Source organism: Excalfactoria chinensis, chromosome 3 (genome assembly GCF_039878825.1).
Source record: "Excalfactoria chinensis isolate bCotChi1 chromosome 3, bCotChi1.hap2, whole genome shotgun sequence".
In the NCBI taxonomy this organism is placed as follows: domain Eukaryota; kingdom Metazoa; phylum Chordata; class Aves; order Galliformes; family Phasianidae; genus Excalfactoria; species Excalfactoria chinensis.
This window is the reverse complement of record NC_092827.1, coordinates 90,441,164-90,461,734: the sequence shown is the minus strand read 5'-3', so window position 1 is coordinate 90,461,734 and position 20,571 is coordinate 90,441,164. Positions and strand designations below refer to the sequence as shown.

The window sequence follows — 20,571 nt, the reverse complement described above, 5'->3', positions numbered from 1 at the left end:
TCGGAAACCAATTAGGCACAAGTCTGAACACCGGCTTTTCATTTAGTAATAAATTCTCCCTGCACTTCTGCACATTGGTTCTCCTGAACGTAACCTTTCCTATTCCAGGACCAAGTTAGTAAAAACACTTCAAGAGTATTTGGCATGAGCCCAGAAGCCTCCTGTGAGATGTATTCAGCCTCTGGGACTGTTCTGCTAGGCCTGTCAACCTCTGGTGCTCTGTGCAAAGAGCAATTCCCAGAGAGCACAACCCCACAGCAGGGCACAGTTTTTGGCTCACCGCCTGGACCTCCTCCTCAGCAAAGCTGGACCTTTGTCAACTTGAGCCTCACCACCACCAAAGCCTGAAGGGTCTGCCTGATATTTGCGCATCATGAAAGAGGTGACACCAGGCCAGCGCTGTCTCACTAGCCACCAGCCAAGAGAAGTCACTTCCCAAGGGTTTTAAGCCCCAGCTCTGTGGGCAATGCAATGTACAGGGAAGCTGTGATTGCCCCTATCGCTGATCACCCCCATAACCTCCTTGTTCTGGTTACCCTTTGGGTTCTAACACTGAGCACAGTGCCAGCACTGCATTGAGGCAAGCATGATGGAGACTCACTGCTCCCAAGGAAGTTCTGGGCAGTTTTCTGTTCCCAGCTCACTGCTGCTGCATGCAGGTAAATCCCATCCTGGACCAGGACCGTACTGCTGCCAACAAGTGATTCCAAAATGAACAGTCCATATGTGCACCCAGCCACAGAGCCAATGAGGGAGAATGCTATGACAAAGTTTAGGCTGATCAGGAGACAGCATGGTGTGCAGCTGCAGGAGAGCAGGCTCCCCACCAGCACAACCATGCAGGTAGCTGCCTGACACCCCCCACTCCTGCAGTAACCCCTGGGAGCACAGACCTTCACTGCTGCTAACAGTACTGATCTTTCATGCTGTGAATGGGCCAGTCAATCTTGAGCTAATGTGGCTTGTTCAACCAGCAGCTGTCACTCTGATGAAGCAGCTCAGCTGGCATCCTGAAAGACTCACAGCAAGCATCTCATTTTTTACCTGCCACATTTCAGGGAGCTAACCCGAAGGTCCCAGGTAATAAGTCTGCATTACAAATCTCATAGTGCAACAGACAAGCCTTACCTCAGAATCCCTGCCCATTTCAAAGACCTTTTTCCGACACCTGATATTTTCTGCGCACGTTCTGTACTCACACTCTTTCCTTCTCCTGGATTTAACAGAAGGCAATTGTGCTCCAACTCAGAAATTCAGAAGCAGCAGTTTCTGATGGAGCTGTAGGCGTCCCTGTTCATTGCAGGGGAGTTGGACTAGATGACCTTTAAGAGTCCCTTCCAACGCAAACAATTCTATGAGCAAAAGGTATTTGGATGTGTAGAGTTTGTATGGCTTTTCCTGACAGGGAGACTGTACCAACGTGCGTGATGGTAATGCCTCTGCTATCCAAGATTTCTGTCTCTCTCATCCTTCAGTGTCTTCCTTTTGTTTTGAGACTCCCTGCCATCAGACTTCCAACAGTGTGAATTCCTTCCCAAACACAGCTGTCAGGCTCCTTTTTGAAGCTCCTGTTAAGACGTAACATGGCTCTGAACTTTTTTTTTTTTTTACTTTTGGGGGTGGGGGTTAATCATCAGATTTCAGATCTTTGCTATTAAAATCCAACAGATAACAAATGAATCAAGATAATGAGACAAGACTGTCACTTTGTAGGGAATCAACGTCATGGTGTTTTAGAAGCAAAATCCATTTACAACTACATTACAAGAAAGAACATATCTAGGCCACTTCTAGGCTGTCATAGAATCATAGAGTCATTAAGGTTGGAAAAGACCACTAAGATCATCATGCCCAATTGCTGACCCATCACCACCATGCCCACTACACTGTATCCCTAAAAGCTGAGGTAGCCATGTATCATTATATATCCCATTTCTGGGTAATCTGGGTTACACCTATACCTACAACAGACTGAGGAGGCCAGAATCCCCCCTGTGGCGCAGGGGTAGAAGTGCCACTTCGCTACACAGAGGGCTCGAAACCCGGGAGTTGGACTCGATGATCTCTAAGGTCCCTTCCAACTCGCACGATACTATGATACTATGATGACATTCTCTGATATCCAACAGCCCCAGTCACACTTCTTACTACATGCCCTCAAACTTTTATCCACACTGCTTGTAGGGAGTTGTCATAGATCTGTAATAACTACAAAGAAACGACTGAGAACTGTGTGCTAGTTTGATCTTGGTCAGAAACCATACTGGAGACATTATAAAAATTAAGCTTATTGGAAAGTGCCAGGGCACATACATTTGCACCATCTCACTTCTTACCCTTTCTACGTGGTCTTTGTGCCTATAGCAACCTGGGACATCACCTCTGAGCCAACTGGGATGCACACGGCATGGAAGGCTACCAGCTCATCCCTGCAGAAAGCCAAAGCATGTTTTGGTGTCATCAGCCACCAGAAACAGAGTTCACAGTCCCACAGTCAATGAGACAATACCTTCTCAGGATGCTCCACTTTTTCCCTGTAGCACAATATATGTGTCTCATAGCATGATTTTGGCTGGAATCCCCTTTCCTGGGGACTGGTGCAAGATGTTGTACAATCTGGGATCCAAGAGGCTGAGCGAAGGCAGAAGTGGTGGCTCTCAACCTGCTGGGCACCAGCTGCCTCTGTTACACAGACACAAGGTGACGAGCAGAGAAAAGTCTTTTTTTCCTTCTTTCCCTCATTCCCAAGGGTAACAACCATTTCAAGACATCTCAAAGCAAGCCAGCCTCACAACCTCTGGCTGGCTGTGGGTCAGCAAGCATGCCCCTTTAGCAAAGCTGCCTTAACCTCAGCACAGGCCATGGAGAAAAAGAACCCCAGAGAGATGTTTGGGTCAGCTGTCAGCACCAGGAGGGTTCAAACACCTCTCCCTTCCCTGTGCTTTGCTCTAATAACTCTACAAAAGCAGCACAGCGGAAGCCTTACTGCAGGTTTGTGGGGTGCAAGGTTTGTCTGGAAGGACCACATCACAGTTATTCACCAGCATTCATGTCAAATTCAGAACAGAGCTCCTGTCCTATAGGTGGCCTCGTATACACAGTCTGCTGACCCAGATCAGAGCCTACAGCAGGACCAGGACTTCACACTGATGAACCAATTTAAGGAGGAAGCCCAGATTGGTTGTCACCACTTGTGTCACTGTTTGAGGAGCAGGGTGCCACATTTCCTCCCTGTTCTGGCAAAGCTGTCACAGCACCAACAGCCCACTTACGTCCTGTGCACTTTCTCACTGCTAACTGAATGGTGAACGATGCTGCTTGCTTTTCTAGAAAACATTCATGGCCCTCACACTTCCTTCTCCCAGGGCTTTGCACTGCAGCTGAATTTAGATCAGCTGCCTGCCACGATCGATGAGTCAAACTAACCACTGCCATCCCCCTGGGCTTCCCTGCTGTCAGCCCGCTGGCTGCAAGGGAGTCTCCTTGGGCCAGATGCTGATGTTTTTATTCATGGCCATTTCCTCTCCCTGCAGCCTGCCGTGAGCATGGAATAATACTCACTTCTGCATCTGCACCTCCAGCAGCACCTGACTTGCCAACGGTCTGTAGGCAACCTTGCAGTCTGCTCTTATAGGAAAGTCCCACAGCAAGCTGAATACAGGCTTGCACAGGCTCAGGTGTGCCAGCCCCCCACCTCCTGCAAGGTAACTTCTGAAGACAAAAGGATTTGTCCCTCTCTGTGAAACAGCACGTCCCCAGTGCTGAATCTTCCTGCGTTTCACTTCTCTATTTCCCACATTCTCCTATACTCGATGGCTTCCTGGACACAGACAGAGGCAGCAATAAAAGCAGGGACCCTACAGGAAGCTCTCCTGCCAGCAGAAGAGACCATACCTACAATATCATGCATGCGCAGACACATACGGTTGGAATGCTAGTGCTGTCCCTCTGCTTTGGCATGGAAACAGTGACAGTCCCAGAAAACCCCAGGCAATGGGGATGACGTTGGCAAATGAACACCTCTTTGACTTTTGGTGACCCCAGTCAATACCCAACAAACAGCATTTTAAGAGCCACTATATAACCAGTGAGTAAAAATAACTCCTTTAAGGTCTATTACCATGAAAAACGCGAAGGTGGTTTATTGACTGGTAATTAAAATCATAGCCCTTTTGGTAGCATATGGCAACTAAGGAACAGCACTTTGCTAAGGGTACAGAGGTCAAACTGCCCTGGTAATAGCTGAGTTTTACCTCCTTGGGAATGCACAATAAAAAATTCAGATCCTATAGCCGATCTTTGTAAAAGATGTTGGTAATCAAAAGTCAGCGTGGAATTGTATCAAACATTAATTTTAAAGCTGCTAATATTTAAAAGCCTTCTTTCACGCCTGTCAGTTTTATTCTGTTATGTTTTACTTGCCTCATTTTAATGATCTGATGAGGAAATGGAGGTGGAAATTACCCAGAGCCTCTCTTGAAGTTCGCTCAATGTGACTATCAAAAAGCTGCTCTGTGCTGTGTACATACGTGTGTCAGAGGGATTTGGGGGGTGTTATTGTTCTCAACGTGCAGAGATGAAAAGATGTAAAAGCGAACTGCCAGAGGAAAGGAAGATGACATTAATAACTGCTGTTTGCAGTGCCATGGCCACTGTGAACCAGGAGTGTGTAAATCAGTACCGGCCCACTCCAAAAGCCATTGGCAGCTCTGCAGAGATCCCCCAGCTCTAGAATGGAAGGGGAAGGTCATAGGTTCAAATAGAGCCACTGCTTGTTGATAAAGCTGTAATAGCCACCGGGCTTGGCTCTTTGAGACCTGAGCCTCATTCCAGCAGTGCTTTTCAAGAAGTCCACCCCCCAGAGCTCCACAGGGAGAAGAGATCCCTCTGCCCTACAGCCCCTCTGCCATCCCTGTAAGGATCCTCGTGGTTTTGTCAGGGAATGGATTCTGCCACAATCTGTGAAAGAGAATTCTCTGCAGTCATCTCATTTAAACCTTCCCAAATGAATTTTTACTTTTAGTAAGTAAAGCTTCCCTAGGACACTGCCAGAAAACTCCAGCTCTTGCATTTGCAAAGTTAAGGTATTGCTACCCATAAAAAAAAAAAAAAGTAGGTGGCAATTACTAAGGAATTACATTTAGACCAAAAATGACTGAATTTTTTACCCTTCGTATGTGCACAGCATAAAATGCAGTGGTACAGAAGCTTAAGAAGAAGGAAAAGAAACTTCTCTTTCTTTTTGATGATGGAGCCAGGAACAAGCCGAGCTCAAATAACAACAGATATGTGAAGCCATAAGTGATGGGAACAGAGCTCAGGCAAAGTAACAGAGCAGCTCAGCAATGCTAATAGATCAGAGATGACCACACACTAAATGAGGACACCAGGCTGGGGAAGATCTTGCTGGAGAGCTGCCTGCCGTTATGTTCTATGTCATCAGGCTTCATCCCAAATTCACCAATGTTCTTCCTTCTGATGTGCCCAGGCTTTGGCTGGAAGCCTTGCTGCCGTTCTGAGCTCCCTGCTTTGGCCATGGAGTGTAATTCATGTGAAACAGCCCATGAAGAGCAGACAAGGTTTCCAAGCCTAAAAGTACACCCAGGTGCATAGGGGTCACTCAACCAAAATCAGTTGTCCTGGTGTAAAAGTACTCTCACACCTTATAGCTGCATTTCTACCTGTGGGCACTGCACTGTAACCAACATAGCGAATCAAGCAGTGGTATGCATCCACATCACACAGCTTAGGCTGTCCTGGACTATTTCTAGACTGATAACTCCAGCTTTATGCTCTGCATAGATTCTTTTCATGTAGCAATGCTAAAATACAGTATAAGTATACACGTATTTAAGGATCTAAATAGCTGGGATGTTTTTAATTACGTTTCCAACAAGTCACCTTTGAATTTGTACTCTCAGAAAATCTCATGCAACTACTGGAGAAATAAGAATATTGGTTTAAAATGAGAATGGTTTCCTGGTTAGCAGCAGCAGTGCAACAACTTGCAAAGATATGCTGGAAGAGCTCCCAGTATGCACATGTGTTTGAAAAATCAAGCACTACCCACAACCAAAGAAAGACTGCACAGATGGCCTTAAATCTTCCCCCTCGACTACCTTGGGACATTGAGTGACCTTGCGTCCACCCACCCTGTTCAGTGCCCATATGAAGCCATTCACTGAATGATGACTTCCAACGAATCTGGCAACCTCTGGCTCAGGCTCTCAGCTGGGAGAGCTGAGTGGGAGACAGCTTTATCCTCACTGCTCAGTGGGTTCAAGAGAACTCTTCATTTTGCCCAGAACAAAACGCTCTAGCTCAGAGAAATTACGTAGCACCCATTTGGCAAGGAGTGGGGCACAAAAGGCCACGTGAACTACAAATGAGCCACAAAAATATGCTTTGTTATCAGCCCATTACTTCCCTAAAAAACACCCATTCTTACACCGTTATTGTGAGATGCGTGGAAATCATCCATAAGGGAACAACACCCACTGTTACAATGGAAAAACAGCAAGAGGGCATGAAGGTCCCCCAATTACCCTTCTCAGGAAGGTCCTGGATTTTTTTTGCGTTTTGTTTTGCAGAAGGAAGAGATGCTTAGATGTCATGTGTACATGGGTCTGTTTAGCTGATAGAGAAGGGATGTGGAACCACAGTTTCCAAGAAGGCAGCTGTATTGCCACGTGGATGCATCTGACAGTGACACAGTGGTGCTGGCATCTACTACTTTCCCTCCAGTGAGAGTGAGTTGTTCCTTGAGATCCGGGACCCTGGCATGGCAGCAAGACAAAGCAGTGTCCTCACCAACCAGGGTGCTGCCCCACTGTGCCTGAGCATGGAACGTGCCCAACATACACACTCAACACACACAGCATCTCAGCAACCTTTCCCTCACTGCTCCCCAGCCACCCAAGGTGTACCCACCCAGATCCATCTCCCAAGACCTCCCCCTCTGCTCTCTGCACTGGACCTCTGATTTCTTCCCTAAATCAGCATTCACAGTTCTCCTCCATTCCTATTCACAGCCTCATGTGGATTCTTTCAAATCCCCACCCCTCAGCTCCACTGCAGTGGAACAGCTCTTCTGCTTGTCCCGGGGCCAGGCTGGCCCCCCTTGCCCCTGGGCATTTCTATCTTGACTGGATATTGCTTGGGAGAAGGTTTTCAAGCCTAATCCAGTGTCACTGCAATCAGCAGGAGTTGTCAACGTGTCCACACACTCTGCAACTGCTAATAGCAGAGCTCAACACATTGTACAGGGTTTTTGTGTGACAGGACTGACACGTAAGACATCCCATCAGCTTGACAGCTGGCTGTTCAATTCCCAAAAGCTTCTCATTAACAGGTGCATTTTCTGAAGAAGAAAATGAAATATATCCAACATAAAGCAAAAAGCTTTCCTATTCACACACATACGCAAGAGCCCGTCATGAGTTGGCTGTCAGTACTCAGCTGCTTCTCTTGTTTAAACAGAGCAACAGAAGACATAATAAAATAAAATTAAATAGGTGTTGAGTTACAGGTCACAGGCTGTTAATCAAGAGAAAGCCCTCTTAGTTACTGACTCCAGCTTTCTTGCACGTATGCAGAATTTAGCAGCACGGTCCCAGTGCTGAGGTCAGGCAGACACTCCAAGCTATTGGAGATGATTTACCATTTGATGCTAATTGGATCTCAAGGAAGATCTAGGATGGAAACCACATTTGTGCCATGAGGAGAGGAGGCTGACATTCAGCTGTGCATTAAGCTCTTTCATGAACGATGCTGCTCCCTTAACATACCTGGGAAGCAAGAGGGAAAGAAACAAACTCCTTTGCTTCTGGTTGAATCACAACCAACTGCTCAGCATGCTTCAGGATCAACATGTGTCATCATTTATCAACCCCAAGAGGGAATCCTGCCCATAGTGCCACCCAGGACATATGGGTTCCTGGACCCCTAGCCCCAACCGGTGCAAGGATCTGCTTCATAGTTGCATGAGCTTAGCTCTACTGTACCTTTCCCTTCTTACTCTAATATATGGCCAAGAAAAATCATATTCACCCACAGGAAAAGAAGATAAATGTCTCCAGCCCTTCCGTGACACAACTGCTTTGCTGAGTTTTCATGAAAATGACACAGTTCCTTGGTTTTCTGAATAATGTCTTCCTACAAGCAAGTGACCCTTGAGAACAGAGCGTGTGTTCAGGTTAATTGGCAAGGCCTCTCATTACAGGAAGACATACACATCCTGCAGGGTGAGGGTACATATGCAAAAGACATTTATATTTTCACATGCCAAAGTTACTCATTTAAGCCTCCTTAAGGCTTGCAATCCTATCCTGCCAATCTTCTCCAAGTTCCACAACCCCTTAACCCCCACAAATGTTACTGGATAAATTATCATAGAATCACAGAATTGTTTGACTTGGAAGGTTTGGAAAGGACCCTCAAAGGCCATTTATCCCAACCCTTTTACAAAGAACAGGGATGTCTACAGCTAGATCAGGTAGCTCAGAGCCCTGTCCAGCCTGACCTTGAATGTCTCCAGTGATGGGCCATCCACCACCTCTCTTGGCAACCTGTGCCAGTGCCTCACCACTGTTATTGTAAAACACTTATTCGTATATTCAGTCGAAAACTTCCCTTTGAAACCAGCTTCCCTTGTCCTACGGCAAGTGCCCCTTGCTGCCCTGCCAGTAGCAGGTCCCATATCATCTCTGTTGTCTCTCACCTTCACAGTCTGAGAATGATGAGGTCCTCTCCTCTCTCTAGACATTCAGCTCAGAGGTCTTTCTCCTAAGCATGAGCTGTGTGCTTGGTGCTGGAGAAGGTGAGCTTCCTGGTCTGCTCCTGCAGCTTTGCTCCCACTGCCAGAGCTGGATCCTCACGTAGCATCTTTCATCTTCAGACACAGACCAGTTTGGAGGACCAGAGAACAACATTCCTACTACCAACACGTTCACACCATGTTGGTCTTTCCTTAAGGGAAAGTCCTGTTTAATGAACTTAATCTCCTTTTATGATGAGATTACTCACCTGGCTGACCAAGGGAAGCCAGTCAATGTAATCCTCCTGGATTTCAGCAAAGCTTTCAGTAGTGTTTCTTACAGTAACCTGGACAAAATGTACAGCATACAGGGAGACAGGAACACAACGGATAGGTGAGCAGGCCCAAAGGGTTACATGAGGATAGTAGTAAGTGGTCACTGATGAGGTTCTGCGGGGCTCCATTTTAGGGTCAGTTCACTTCAATGTTTTCATCAATGACTTGGATGTAGGACTGGAAGTCCCGCAAACCAAGCAAGTTAGCAGATGACACTAAATTGGGAGGAGCTGTTGAATTCCTCAAGGATAGAGAGGCCTCACAGAGAGATCTAGACAAACCAGGGAGCTGGGCAATCACCAGCTGCACGGAGCTTAACAGGAGCAGTGCAGGATTCTGCACCTGAAGAGTGGCTTCAGCCCAGACCGTAGGGAAGGGAGGGGGCTTCACTTATTACAGAGGATCTGGACATCCACAGAGTAGCAAGAACAAGTCTTTGCTGTTATCACTCTGCCTGCATTATCAGGGTAATGGACATTCCTCTGCTTCCTTTATATTATATTCAGAACTCAATCCTCCCAACTCGCTGAGAGAACATCTCTGATCCTCACTCCCTGAGCCCTGGGAGCATTCTGCACATGTGGTGCTGCCAGCTGCATACAAAATCACAGCCCAGCTCCCCTCAGGTCAGCTTGTTGTTGCTACTCACAGATCTGAAGCAAGGGGTAAGAGCTGGTAGCAGCAGTAAAAGGGAACACAGCATGGCCGTGGCAAACTGGGGCTGTCAGATCCAGGTATTCAGCTGAGTACCTGGGTGCCTACTAGACAGAGAAGCACCATGGAGTTATGGCTGGTATTTTTAAATGCTGCTAGAGAGCACAGGTTTGCCTTCCTTCACACAGGGAGAGCTGCAGCGTGTGCTGCATTGCAGACACAGGCTTGCATTGCAGCACCAATACGCCTTGCTCTGTCAAGCGCTTCCTTTTCATCGCTTATGCCAAGTCAGATCCTAAACAGATAAAACACAATGTTGCTCTGAAAAGCAACTCAGGGCTATCAGCCTGAGACTGCCCCTCACTGTGACCCCTACATTGGCCACCTGAATGGCTTTTTAGCAGCTCTGTCCCTCTGCTGCTTCTCTATGTCCTTTCCTAAGGGATGCTGTGACAAACACTTTCAACGCATCTGGGAGCCAAGAGGTCAGTCAATTTTCCCCATGGAATAGAAGCAATCATCTTCTGATGATGGTGCAGAGTGAGCACAGCACATCCTGGCTTGGGTGATCCCCTCTGCACTCACTGCCTAAGAGCAGTTCTTTCTACCAAACAAGTTTTTAAACCAGGCATACTGCAGAGCACAAGGACTCTGCATGTCCACATCACTTCCCAACACCCTGTTCTTCAGACTGAAAACATCTGTTGTTCTCTCACCAACAGCATCTGCCCTGTCAAAGGACAGTTCTTAAATACAACAAGCAAGCAGTAAGGATGCCAGCAATGCAATGCAAAGTGAGTGTGCCCTGGACAAAGGACCAGCCAGTACTGAGTTCCCAGAACATGCTACATCATTTCCACAGGTCCAGGGCAAACCATGCGAGTACTGGATGGTTTAGTTAGCAAGACATTCAGGAAGAAAAGCATTAAAATGGGTGACGCCATCTTTGTGCTGCACCCCCAGAAGGAATGAAAAACATTTCTCAGCTACTTCCTCAACACAGCTTTGGGGACAGGACACAACGAATCCACATTTGTGTTGGTGTGGGATCCCATGCAGATGCACCACGATGTAAAACCCAACATCCCCCTCCTCTGCTGGGACAACCCCTTCCCTCTCTGTGGAGGAACAGTGACCCACTTCCTTCAGGGTGACAGCAGAGCCGTGGGAATCAGCGGCTGTGAATATTTACATTAATGAACTAGAGACTGCTCATCACTTCTAACTGCCCATCATGGTAGCTGATGTCTAACAGGAAGACCTCGGTGTTCTCACAAAGTCACAGACTGGTGGAGGGAGGAAGGCACCATTGGTCTATCTGCTCCAGCAGGGACACTTAGGCGACATCTGAAGGTCTGCACGAAGAAGACTTCACAGCTTCTCCAGGCAGTGTGTGTCAGTGCTCCTGCACAGCACAGAACTGCTTCCTGATGACCAGGGTGAGCCTTCTGTGCTCCAGTTTCTGCCCTTTGACTCTTGTCCTGGCACTAGCACCTGGCATCAGTCATGACACACTTCTGAGCTCTTTCAAACTGGACAACAGAAAGATCTACCTCTCTAAGTGGGCACTCTTCTAAAAAGGCCCCCAGCTGGCTGGTTGTCCCAGTACCTCTCAGCCCAAACTCATTTGCTCAGAGGCTTGCAAGGTTTTGCTCTCAACTACATTCAGCTCCATGATGAAGAGAGACAGGTGGATGGAGAAGCCACCATGGACCATCATCTGTGAAAACAAAGTGCCAGAGGGGCAAGAGCTGAACTGGTAGCACTTTCCTCACTGTAGGTTATTGTCTTGTCAAAAGGCCCTGACACAAAGTTGGATCTGCCCAGTACTAAGTGCAGTGAGCAGCCCTGACCAGATACAGTCATTAGCAAAACAAGCCAAATATAGAAAGGTTAAGTGAACACCACAGAGTCACCATCACCTCCTGATCAGCATCCTCCAACAGAACTGTGAATGTGCTGCTTAGCTGCATTTAAAATACTTTCAGGGTGGCTTAAGTGAATGGCTCCCCTTCGAGCCATTCACTGTGAGAAGGTTCAGGACTAAAGGGACCTTTGGTGTGGGCATCTGTATATCAAGTTCCTGTTAGAGGATTTGCTCTTACTAAGGACATAAGAATCGAGCAACTCTTGGGTGCCACAGTGAGAACAGCACCAGGACCTCAGTGAAATGCACATCTTTCTCATCAGAGTGGTTACAGAAAGGGGCAGGCTTGTCCTCAGATACATTACTTTGAAGTCTTCATTGGGAGAAAGAGGGGATGGAAGGTTTGTTCATCTCAAGACTAATACAAGCATGGCATCAATGTAAAATACAGACAGGTCTTTACATCCATCCATCCTTTATAAATGTCCCATGGTGCACTCAATAAGCAATCTCTGTAAATCAGATAACAGAGCTGTTGACAGATTGGATGACGGCAAAGTTGTGCTCAATCCTCTCATTCCAACCATTCATTTGGGCTTTTCTTCTCTAGAAACATATGGTAACCAAATTATCCTCAAGTATTCCAGCATGCTTTCATATTTAATTGAAATTCATCTGTTCAAAAGTCATTGCTGGTAGAAACACAAATGAAACTTAATCCCTTTGAAAAATCACAGCTGTCTCTGCAGCAGAGGCTCAGATAGGTGTTGATAAGCTGAGGAGCAGCTCCCAGAAAGGCGCATAGGGAGGCAAATGTCCCAGATGAGACCAACCCCACCAGTGTCACTTCCCTGTTTTTCCTCTATGTCCTACTGATACCAAGCACGCAGATTCATAGTCCCAACCTGAGCTACGTGGATTCCATTCCTCACTTAACCCTCTGTAAGGACTTGTGCTCTGAACCATTTCCTTCCTTCCCTTGTATCTGCCCAAACCTGTCCTTCCTCATGCCTGCTCTGAAGACTACCAGCATCCTGTGGCTTGCCCAGGTCATTCTGTACTTACGAGCTGATGCTACGTGGGCTCTATGGTTTCCCACTTACGAAAGATGGGCTGGTGAGGTTCATTATCCTGTGCTCCTTCCTCCTAGGACTGCCAGGTGTAGGACTAGATCCTTTCTCTGCACCTCAACCTATTTCAACACCTGCGAAGTGCAGGTCACCAATGTGAAAGATAAGGTCACGTCCATCTTTCTCCTTTATGGTTTTAAGTCTGTTATGAGCACTCTGCCAAAGTGTCAGGCATTCTTCTCCATGTACTACCCTCCAAAAAGCTGAAATGTGGTGATTTCTCTATTCCAGCTGGGAGCCAAAAAAGCATCCTCTTGTTCAGATCCTTCATTAAAGCAAATCCAGCTAAATTAGCTGCCCTGGGGACCAGATGAAGGCCTGGAAGATGTAATAAAGATTAAAAGAAGGAAAAAAAAAAAAAAGAAAAAGGACTATTGACATTGGTAAATGTGTCTTAATTAAAAGTTTTGAGAGCACAACTCAAACACACTCCAGTTATCCTCCAAACCCCTGCCTAAGCTAATGAGACAAATTCGTGTCACAGTCCTCCACTGATCTGTGAAGTGCAAAGAGGGAATCAGGACTGCAGAGAATTGCAGGTTGCAGGGCTAGGTGCTGACTGCATTTATAGGAGACTGATTCCAGCATGACCCTCATGCAGCATTATGTCAGAGAACCACAGCTGTGCTGTGCAGCCAGGGGTCTGCCTTGAATGAGCGAAGCAAGAAGCAGCATTGAGAAAGTCCAAAGCATGCACTAAGAGTCATGAAAATTAAACTTCAGAGACAGCGCTTTTGCTTCTTTAACAGGAACGGGGGAGGCAACTGCATCTCTGCTTATGGATAATAAAAGTAGCGGGCTTTTATTTATCAAAAAAGTCCCTGCAGTTGCACACCATGTCTAACAATCAAGCTCAGTAGAGAGAATGAATACACTCTGCAGAATCCCTCGCAGAGAAGAGAGCTCTTCAGCCATGCAAGTCTTTTAGATCCATTTAACCCAGCTTAAAGCAGAAAGACCACAGACTCTATCTGGCCTGGGTCAGGGTTAGCTATTTGCTTAAGGCATAAGCTCTGTTTACTGTGGAATAGCTCTGCTGGCACGGTGGCTTACCTTCTGGTGCCCTCTAGTGCCAACAGCTGAGCTGGCCTGGCAGCTCTGGCCCCCTCCACCATCCCACTGAGCTACAAGCTTCTTGCCACCCTCTCTGCCTTTGTTAGGCACCATCACCTCCGCTCACACCAAACCTGCTCTGCTAGCGATGTCCCATTGCACACGCTTTAAGCAAAAAAGAATTTGTACTTAAAATCCCTGAGCAGACCCATTCCTGCCCCCTGCAAATTAGAAGGCCGTGAGCTCACTAGAAGGCAAAAAGAGAAGGAAAGGGACAAAAGTCATGGGGGAATCTCAAACTCCTTCCTGGTGCATCATGCAGAAGTGTGGCAAATGGGTCATAGCTACACCCTACAGATGTGTTGACATCTTGCATCCAAGATAAGGCTACGATGCGAGGTCAGAACAAAAAGAAACAACAAAACCCACAAGCAGTATAATACCTTTCATGCTCTCAACATTTCCCGTGGGCTTTGGGGTCTGATTCAGAAGCTCTGTGCAAGAAGGACTGATGGTAAGTGTGACTCACTACATTTGTCCCAGTTCCTTTCAGTGGCACTTTTCAGCCTGGACTTGACCTAATCTCTTCCTACTGAGCAATACTAAAATGAGTCTCCTTCATCTTACATGCTGCCCACACTGGCCTGCTTTAGGAATTTCCTCCAGGCAGTAAGGTGGCTTTGCTTAAAGGAGCATAGTTCATTGCTGGGGAAAGTGAAAGGCAACAAGCACCTTCCAGCTCACCTGAAACATACACGCACGTGCAGACTGAGGTCCACCATGCCCTGACCTTTGTGGTGACAGATCGTCTTCTGCCCTCCTGAATCTGGCAGCTGGTGATTTTAGCTGTATCCACATCATAGAAAGCAAGACCCACCCCTTCTGTCACTCTTCCCCACACACAACCACCCATATACAAGTCAAGAACCCCACCCCAAGGGCTCACCGCCCATTTCGTAGGGGTTACGTTTCCCCATGAAATTTAAAGCATGTGACCGTTACTCTTACTACCCCACAGCACGTCCCAGAGCACAGGACGGCGTTACATCACACATCTGCCCACGTTTCTGCACAGCCCTTTGAGGATCACAAAGCAAAAAGTCCCCATCTGAGGTGGGACTTGCGGTCAGCAAGGCAGAGCCTTCAGCAGGGCCATGAGATGTGCAGTCATCAGCAGCAGACAAAGGCAGTCTCAGAGCTGTGATCATTCAGGGTGATTTGTTGTTTTTTTTTTAGAGTTTAGGATGATTTTTTTTTTTCTTCTTCCCTCCCAGCCAATAAAAAGCTCTCACAGAGACACATCTTCCCCTGCAGGAAGCAGGGCGGTCACTGCTCACGTTGGCAGGCTCCTCTTCTGAAGCAGTGGAGATGGCAGCAAACTTCACCCGCAGCTTCGCCACGCTTTGCTGTTTAGCGCTCTGGGGCTTCACCTGCACTTGTGATGGTAAGAGTAGGAAATCATTTGTTTTCCTTGTGCTTCAGGTCCTGTGAGCTTGGCTTTTTCTCTAACTGCTGCCCTCCGACTGCAGCTGAAACTCTACCTGCTTAGAAGACTTTCTCTCCCTGTAGCAAGCCACATTATCCAGGAACATCATCTAACAATTTCAGAGTCAACTTACTGTTTTAACATATTTGTCACTGTTTAAACTCTGTATGACTTTAATTACTAAACCTGAAGACTGTGGGAAACAATTTGTCTGATAAGTACAGATGGGCACTTGAGTCAGTACCGATTAGATGACTTTAGTGTCACATTATTCCCTATCACTTCTTTCTTTGCTGAGCAAGGAAACACTCTTGATGGCAGCAAGCCTTAAATCTTTGGAATCGAAGCAGCAGACAGGAACGTTTTCTCTCTGAAGGTTTTAGCTCTACTACAGCGTTACTTTGACTCCTACATACAGAAAGTATGAATGCACTCAGGCCTACGGTTAGCCAGCAGCTTTTTGTTTCAGCTGTGGTTTCCTTTGGGGGTTGCAAAGGCATGCAGGAACTCTGCTGAGTCTTACATGTAAAGATAAAACCTGGCCTTGCTCCCAGTAATGGGGGAAGAGGTTCTGAAAGTACCGCATGGAGGGGAAAGAATATCTGTTGCAAGACTGTCCCCATTTGCTACCCTGCAGACTGGGAGGGAACATCCACAGGATTGTTCTCATACTGCATGAACAGGACCTCCGAGTTATTTCTCAATGAGGAAAGCACAGGAGAGATCATTTGATAAAACACTTGGCTCACTTCTGCAAGAACAGCCCTCTCTTGTTTAATAACAGGCAGCTGCCTGCTAACTCAGGGCAAGAAAAGTCTACCCTACTACTCTCCTATAGAAGTAGGAAGCTAGATTTCCCCACATCCAAACCCAGAAGTACGATGAGGTCAGTAAAACAAGTGCTCTGACCCTAAGCTTCTCCCCACAGGGCAGCGGTAGTTGTTTCCCACCTTGTGAGACCACATCCTCAGAGAGCTGTAAGCACCCAGCCAAGTCACACAGTGCTTCTCCTCCCACCCAGGCTGGGACTCCTGTCAGGAAGGTGTGTAGTAAGGAGGACTACAGATGTCTCATACCAGAGAGCTTCAGGATCTTGTAAAACAAACTAACAAACCAACAAAAAACAGTGGTGCAAATTATTCCAAACAGCATAAGTTACTTCAGACCATTCTCCACGCAGTTTTATACTCACTTTACCCCAGTGGGAATCATACTCAATAGAAAATTGCCTTGGGAGAAGGAGGTGAGATGCCCAGTAGCCCTTAGTAAAAGCTGGAACAAAAAGACAGCAGCCTATCATCTGCCTGTGACACATGGTGCAAGTCCTACCAGCCTGCTACGTGCACAGATCATACCAGGTCAAGTTTGATGGACTAAACTCACCTCTCCAGATGTTGCATTTCAGAGTACTTGCCACATGTAAGACTACACATCTATGGGGCACTGCAGTCATAAGAACAAGGGCACTATGGATGCCGGTTTGAGTAACACGTTTCGTTGTTTTCTCCCTATACACGCAGTGACTTCAGCTGTCCCCACCCTGCCATCCCACACCTAACAGGGACATTACCATGACTCAAGAGGTACCGAGAGCTATTAAGCCGCAGAGACCTTGTGCTAAGACTGAAAGAAACATTATCTCCTCCATCTACAAGGGACAGCATGTGCTGTCAACAGCCCCACCACTGCCACATCTGCCTTTCCAACAGACATAAGGGCATAAATTCAAACAGGGTGCTGGAGAGTAGCCAGAAGAGCCCAAGTTAGAAACCTACTCTCAACTGGACAGCTTGTCTCAGTTACTAGCTCAGAAGGCTCAAAAAAACAGCAGGATCCCATACGCTATTTAATAGGTATTGCTGGTGCAAGAAAGAGAACTGCATCTCTGAGGGAGAGGAGAGCCATGTGGACAAAGCCCAGATCAAGGTCCTGCTCTGCTTTAAGCCTCTTTTTGGCCTCTTTACAGCCGCTCCCCCTGGAACTGCCTTTTGGTTCCACCATCTTAGCCCTACAGCAAACTCTGTTTGGGACAAGTGGACAAACAGCTGCTTTGAAAAAAATCTTATCCACAGGCTGAGCAGAGGATAAGATGCCCTGCCTGAGAAATACCTCCAGAACTAGGCTGCAAGGTCATGAGTCTCTATGACCCCAGTACTGGTGGTGGCATGTAATGCTCTGTTTTGTTGGCGGTGGGGTTTTTTGGTTTGTTTGTTTTCAAGGAGACTGGGTCACTGGATTGGCTCCTTTCTACTGTGGAGAAAGATAAATTATGTTTCTCAGTAGAAGCTGGCTTACATGCACAGGTTATGCTCTGTGGCTCAGCTGTTATTGACACCTAGCTGTGAAAAAAAAGCTGGAGGTGACAAAAAGCTTGAGCTTTGCAGAAAATTAGCACAAGCTTTGAGTGCAGGTTTGTGTGCACATGCTTGCTGCCTACACACACAGGCAACTCTAAGGGCCATCTCCTGGAGCGGCAGGTCTTTCCATTGGCAGCAGCACAACAGCTTGTACATATTGAACATCTCTTCCTCTTGTATTTCAGGAACTGAAAAGTATCATCATCTGTATTTCCCTAAAACAAAAACCAGAACATCGAAACTACTGGGAAGTGGAGGGGAAGTACGCTTATGTCTTGGCATGCCAACAAAGAGCAGTAGGGTTCTGCCAGTCAGCGTTCGATATTTCATCAAAATTACACTATACTCTGAGCAATGTGCTCTAGATTTATAGCTAGATTCAAAGGCAGCCTTGCTTTGAGATAGGTGTTGGGCCAGAAACTTCTTAAGTGCTTACAATGTCCAGGCTTCCCTCAGGCAGTCTGAGCTCTGCAACCATTTCATGGGTTGCTTCGCTATTTCGAACATGTAAAGGAAAATTACTTTTTAATGGAGATGAGCAGCCTTCCTAAAGCACATCTAGTGGTTGGCAGCCTTGCCTGCAGCACAGAGGTTGGAACTAGATGATCTTTAAGGTCCTTTCTGACCCAAGCCACCCTGAGATGAATCTCTAAAGTGCATGGGACAAGTAAGAAGGCTTAGGATTGGTTCAGAGGCCTGAATAGCCACCTGCTATTTCAGCCACTGCATGTGTTCTATGATGGCACTTTGTGTTTTTCCAGCTACGTGTGTACCACCACCCCATTCAACCGTGCATCCTGGCTTCCCGGTCCCAATGAATACCAACAATCCTGGCGTTCGCAAGGCAGCTCGCTTTGGGGTTTACCAATACAACAACAGTTCCAACGACTTATTTCTGTTTAAAGAATGGCAAATAAACAAAGCTATGGTGCAGGTAAGAAGAGAACACATTCCTGTGTGGTCCTCCAACCATTCGTCTATTGACCCTTGCTACAGAGCACCTGAGACACAGGAGCCTTGATCCTCCTCAGGACTGCTCTACAATACCCTAACATAAGCAGCACACATCCCACTATCCCCCTTAACTCCCACCCATCCGCCATAAAACACATCTGCAGCACCACACACAACTGACAGACGCAGCACTTGATCCCTAGCCAAAATCTCATTTCAACATCCCTTTCCCTGACCCCACTTTAAAGGAGGAAACCACTCTCTCTAGATCATCAGAGGTCTGAAATACATGCTCCACGTGGAAATTGGCCGCACAGTGTGTGAGAAGAGGGGGCACTCCAACCTGGACAACTGTCACTTCCAGAGGAAGAAAAATCTGCAACAGGTACGTACTACTTCCTCTGGGGGATACCCAGGAATCACAGGTGATCTTTGGCTGCCTCTAGCTGGGCTGTCACCTTCAAACCAGCTCTGTTACGTTCTAACAGACATACAGGCCTCCTCTGTGCAGAGCCAGCTATGGTGAGGCAGGTTTCTACCTCCTGAATACAGGGTTAGCTCCTGACTAAAAGGAGCTGAACCAGATGCTACATCTAGAGTAGATGCTACATCTAGAGTAGATGCTACATCTAGAGTAGATGCTACATCTAGAGTAGATGCTACATCTAGGGATTTCCTGGGAGGGGAAAATCCTTACAGGGCCTTTCTCACTAATACATGGACAAATAATTGACAAACAATACTTGACTAATACTTGACAAACAGTGTTTTCCCTAGGCTGGGGCAGAGCACAGGAGGATGCTATTCTCTCCTCCCACACCACATCCCACATTGCTGGGAATACGAGGCATGCAGATGAACTTTATCATCCATTCTCTTTCTATCTGCAGATGCTGAAATGCTATTTTGAGGTCTGGATGACACCTTGGTTGCATAAAGCAGATGTCCCTGTTGCTCTCTGTCACTGAACCAACTTCTGTCATGATTTCGTTGTGATCTTCAGAGGATCTACCACCCATGAGTTTTTCCTTGTCTGCACTTTGAAGCCAAAACTGAGGTGGGGAACAGCTGCATAGAGTCACCACAAAACCTCTCTCTCAAAGGTTGTTGGTTTCCCTCCCATCTCTAAGGAAGATGCTCAAGATCTGAGTGACAAAGAAAAGACTTGCCTTTGACTGCATGTATTGCTATCCAGCTGTGTATCTCTATCTAAAACTAAACAGCAGATGAGAACATGTTGTCATTTGTTCACCAGAGAGCGATCCACTCTTTTTGGCTGAGATTACCAAGCAGTGCAAACAGGCCCAGGAAGGTCTGCTGGACTGCTCTGGTCTATGATGAATCATTGTGCAACTACAATATAAGAAGCCTAAACCACAGCACACACAACTTCAACGCTGTGGAAGGCTTTATAGTGAGACAGTATGTATGGGGATACACATACATACACACACACACACACAGTCTTAAGGGTCTTCAGTATCGGATAAAAACTTAGATACCTTTGCTAGGAATGCATAAGGTAGAATTTTTCTTGCCTCAAGACATGAGTATGGATAGGCCTGTCTTAAGACACAACCACTCAGAAATGGCACAGTCTAAATAGAGTTTCTATTTTAACCAAAAGCTCTACTCCAAGAGGGCATCATTGCAAATACTAAGAAAAATAAACACAATCACTTCCCAAAGCATATTTTTGCTGAGGTTAAACAATGCAGTTTCATTCAGGTTAATATTCAATATTCAGTTTTTTGTTGACATAGATTCAAGTTTAGCAGAATGATGGTCCTGCCTACATGTGTGCCTATCTCTCTTCATGCAGTTTACCACTTATGCTGTACTAAGGCTCTCATTTGGAAAGATCTGGGTAAACATTAACTTAAAATGATAATAAAGCTTGAGTCCACATTCACTCATACACCTACAAACAGTGAGGGCCCTGACCTAAGCTATAAGGAACATTTACTTTTCACAAACAT

The 20,571-nt window shown here is 46.6% G+C and overlaps 1 protein-coding gene across 2 annotated transcripts; it reads left to right on the top strand.

Moving 5' to 3' along the window:
* Positions 1 to 14,709: 14,709 nt before the first annotated feature.
* On the top strand, positions 14,710 to 19,845 carry CST7 (cystatin F). Of its 2 annotated transcripts, XM_072333095.1 has the most exons (5): positions 14,710 to 14,908; positions 15,070 to 15,239; positions 18,400 to 18,572; positions 18,861 to 18,977; positions 19,483 to 19,845. In XM_072333095.1, the coding sequence occupies exons 2-5, from the start codon at positions 15,164 to 15,166 to the stop codon at positions 19,558 to 19,560; spliced, it is 444 nt and encodes a 147-aa protein (XP_072189196.1). In that variant the 5' UTR covers positions 14,710 to 14,908; positions 15,070 to 15,163; the 3' UTR covers positions 19,561 to 19,845. The 2 variants fall into 2 exon arrangements, with proteins under 2 accessions (XP_072189196.1, XP_072189195.1); XM_072333094.1 differs by having other exon boundaries at positions 14,865 to 15,239.
* Positions 19,846 to 20,571: the final 726 nt, after the last annotated feature.